Raw genomic sequence first — 4,481 nt, 5'->3', positions numbered from 1 at the left:
CGCGATGGCAGTGTCAAGTAATTATGTAGCTTTAAGAAGATCTGAATCCTTCACCTGTAAATTTTTTTAAATGACTTTGAAATCCAAGACTTCACTTTGAAGAACTATAATAAAAACAAAGTCAAATCTTTCCATCAGCTTTATCAAAGCCATGGACTTGTTGCGCTCATCTGTCTTTATACTGGTAAGTGCAATTTTGGTCAGGGCCTTCAACACGTCAACATATCTGTATCTGATTGCAGACACGGCATCATTGCGCAATGCCCAACTAGTAGCGCACAGTTTTTTCAGCGTGACACCCGAAGTGGGTTTTTCAGTAATCTCAACCAATACATTCCACCTTTCTATACTGTGCAAAAAAAACACGTAACATTTTTCCATGGTGTTGTAAAACTTTATCAGCTCTATTATTGACTTAACTGAATCACTGAGGACCAGATAAGTTATGGGCAGCACAGTGTACATATGTGGCATTTGGTTGTCTCTCCTGTATCCTTACCTGAACTCACGTGTATATGTCACTCATGTTCGCAGCCCCATCAAATCCTTGGCTACGGCATTTTGAAACATAGAGAACTTTTTTCTCAACCAAACATATAATTTAAATGGCTATTGGGCCAGCGGACAAGTCAGGCATTTGCTGTAGAAAAGACTTGTTGATTTTCACACCCATTACAGCACCCTGGCTATCTCTCTCTATGGTTACACACCAAAAGATTTGACTAATCTGATCCACTTCAGATACATCTTGAGTCGTATCCATGCTCACTGAGTAAAATGGCGCTACCTTAATTTCACTAATAATTTCTTTCTGGACAGACTCAGAGAGTATGCCAATCAGTTAATTTTGGATTTCAGGGCTGAGATACCTAACGGAACCAGAAGGGCGACTGAGCAGCTCCTTCAAATATGGATCATACTTGACCAGTAGGTCCAAGTCTCCTCGAAGAGTCCCTTAAATGCAAGATTGTTTAATGCCAGAGTTAAAGTGACATTAATAATCCGGTCTAGAACCTGCCTCCAAAAATTCACTTGTTGACGGATTTACGGTTCTGACGCCTCATCGATAGTGCCATGCAGATGCCCCTGATCATAAACACTGCAAGCTGCTACATGGTACTCTGCGCCCTCATGCGTGGAAATTTTATTTGACAGGGTCTGCCATGTTCTTATTCCTTGTTTCCATGTCATGTTGTAGCTTTTGTGACTGCGGTCTGCAAATAACCAGCATGGTTCACAATATACATCGTCAAGCTTAGGCGAGTAACAGAGGCCAAGATCTCGGTAGCTGAATACCAGCTTTTGTTGTGGTGGAGTAAAAACTTGTCGAAAAGCACCTGTCTCCTTGCAATGGATCTTGAGGAAAGGGACCAGGGGGTTTGCAAAACATTGCAACACAATAAAATGCTTTACTTGCCCATCTGTTAGTGTGTCGGGATAGTTTCCTTTATCTGTTGGGTAACCCGCTGACATATTTCCCGCCAAATATTCAGCTTTTGGCTCGTCTGCGACTGCTTCTTCGCTCCCCTACTCTTGGCACCTCATCAAGCTTTTAGCAGCTGCATTGTTGTTCTCATCCAAAGATGTGCAACTGCTAAATTAGCTGACAAAACTTCCCCCTCACCTTGGACATCATTGTCATTCGCACTAGGTCGGCACAAAAAACTATTTTGGGTAGTTTTTGTGTCCGACTAACTTCTCCACCCCCTCTTTTCTCTTTAAGGCCCCACTTTTATGTTTGTATTTGTCCATCCTTTAATGTTCAATTAGCTAGCCGCTAGTAACCTCTCACACTGTGTTTTCTTTTTTTTAATTTGGCATGGCGATGCAGCATCATATATAAAATGACGGAGTAGTTCAAGTAGACAAGGAACAGGTGAGCACACTCAGACAAATGAGGACTAAACAATGACTAAACAAGCGGCGTATCATGGCTCTGACGAGGTTTTGTTCCATCCTCATGCCATGGCGCAGCTGGTATAAACAGAAGCATTGACTAGAGTGGCCACAATCAGCTCCCGTGGCTGCGTAGGAGCAGTAATGCGCTGCAGACGGGGTTACACACTACAGCCTTTACATTCTCTGGGCGTAATTGCCGTAAACTAGTGTTTTTCTGCCACAGTGTCACATGTCTGTCTTGTCCTGTGTAGCACATGGTGTTTTGGTTTATTTCTGTCCTGTGTGCGCCTGTCATCTGTCTTGACCCCACCCCTCGTTATCTGATTATTAGTTAATTTGCTCCACCTGTTGTCCCTTGTTACCTGCCTTGTTTGTCTGCTATTTAGTCTCCTTCCATTTTCAGTCCTGTGCGGTTATGTTGTCTATGTTACGTGTGGAGGTATTCTGGTTCCTGATTCTTGTCCCTGATCTCGGTCCCTGGTTTGTCTCTGTTTGATGTTTGATTTTTACCCCATAGTGGGTTTTTGTTTTGTGTTTATGTTTCTTTGGTTAATACAATTCATGTTCACCTGCATTTGAGTCCTCACCCCTTTTTTCACCATAGCGTTCGTGACACACAGCTAATCATGCTACATGCTTATTGGATCGAAATTTGGAAACGAACGACAAGACCTTTTAAGATACTCGATGGTATTGAGGCAATTCGGTCGGTGCCTAAAAAGTATTGAACTCGATACCCAGCAGATATTCGTCTGCTACAGGGGTATTTAGAGATATTATAGTTCTGGTTCATTCATATATATATATATATATATATATATAATTTCGACATTATATTTCATGTTTATTTTGAGACTGTGGCAGGACAAACTAGAATGTGGCAGGCCTCCACAGTCTAGTTAATGTATGGGAAACACTGAGATTAATTCCGACTATGAATATTTAACTAGTAGGTGGGTTGAAATGTGAATCATCAAGCGTCATGTTGAATGGGTGGTCTCTGTGCTTTCAGTGAGTATATAACAGAGTCATGTCAGTAATAAGCTCCAGGAGGACAAACTGACAAGAATCCTGGTTTGGATTTGGAATAGATCTCTGATGAAGCACAAAGTCTACTCAAAATTGAGCTATCGTCAATATGTCTAACTGGGGCGGAACAAACACAGAAAATGAAACAATCCAATACTGCTTTCCGAACAACAATTTGTCTTGTACCAGAAATGTAAAACCTGGAGCCGAGTACATTATTGTGTACATATTCATTTCTACAGTATCAGTGCTCACTGTGTTTCTGAACTTGCTGGTGATCATCTCCATCGCTCACTTCAAACAGCTCCACACTCCAACCAATGTGCTGATCTTTTCTCTGGCAGTGGCAGATCTGATAGTGGGACTGATTCTTATGCCAGTACAGGGCATCAAATTGATTGAGCCTTGCTGGTACTTTGGAGAAATATTTTTCTCGATATTTCCTTTTATTTTCTATGTGGTTACTACAGCATCTCTTGGTAATTTGATTATTATATCTGTGGAGCGTTACATTGCTGTGAATGACCCTTTGCGTTATACATCAAGGGTAAATATTAACAGAGCAGTCTTTTCTATTGTTGTAAACTGGGTATTTAACTGCATATATTCATTTTTTATTTTGTATGAGACTTTACTCCATCCAGAGAAAAATTATAAATGTATTGGAGAATGTATACTTTTTATAAAGTTGGAATATATCATAACAGATGTCTTCGTTACTTTAGTGACACCTTGTTGTTTAATCATTTCTTTATATCTGAAAATCTGCTTCGTAGCACAAAATCAAGCTAAGCATATAAATTCACTCACAGACAAAAAGGCCATGTCAGAAAAAAAGGCTGCAAGAACCTTAGGGATTGTTGTAATGGTTTATCTTCTTTGTTATATACCATATTATATAGCTGCTCTTACTGTTGGTCAAGACACAGGTGACGCCTTTGTAATTAATTTAATGTATTGGTTTGTATGCATGAATTCATGCATGAATCCACTTATTTATGCAATGTTTTATAGATGGTTTCGAATATCAGCAAAACACATTTTGACTCTGAAAATATTCAAACCTTCATCAGAATACTTCAACCTATTCATGGAAGAGAAATGATCTGCTGTTGCATGACTGTAAAACCTATGCAAAGCACATATAAAGGGTATAATCACACCAAAATGTTAATTATGTCATCAATTATTCACCCCCCATGTTGTTCCAAAACTGTATAACTTTTTCTTATGCGGAACATAAAAAGTTTTTAAGAAATATCTCATATTTTGAGAAATTTCTCAGCAATATTTAAAATATAATTTGCGAACAATATTAGAACAATATGAGGATGAGACCCCTTAAGATCACTTGCTTCCAAATAAAGTAGTGTAATCTTCATTGTGAAAGATAAGATAGTATCAATCTTTGTGTAGCATGCACGATTTGCTTTGAAATGACACTGTATCAGTCTCCATTTGTTCTCTTAAATGCCCTCAAATGACTAAGATTATCTGAATAACTTCTTTCTAAGAACTTACACACTCAAAGTGAAAAACTGATGCATACAAGC

General features: G+C 39.2%; 1 protein-coding gene across 1 annotated transcript; it reads left to right on the top strand.

Annotated features, from left to right (window-relative positions):
• Positions 1 to 3,037: 3,037 nt before the first annotated feature.
• LOC307118624 (trace amine-associated receptor 13c-like) lies at positions 3,038 to 4,033 on the top strand (the record flags this gene model as incomplete). Its single annotated transcript, XM_079804309.1, has 1 exon — positions 3,038 to 4,033. One exon carries the CDS (start codon positions 3,038 to 3,040, stop codon positions 4,031 to 4,033), a length of 996 nt encoding a protein of 331 aa, XP_079660435.1.
• Positions 4,034 to 4,481: the final 448 nt, after the last annotated feature.

The sequence above is a fragment of the Gobio gobio genome, assembly GCF_949357685.1.
Source record: "Gobio gobio genome assembly, chromosome: 22".
NCBI lineage: Eukaryota > Metazoa > Chordata > Actinopteri > Cypriniformes > Gobionidae > Gobio > Gobio gobio.
Note: the sequence above shows the minus strand (reverse complement) of the source record. Positions and strands in the feature narration are given on the sequence as shown.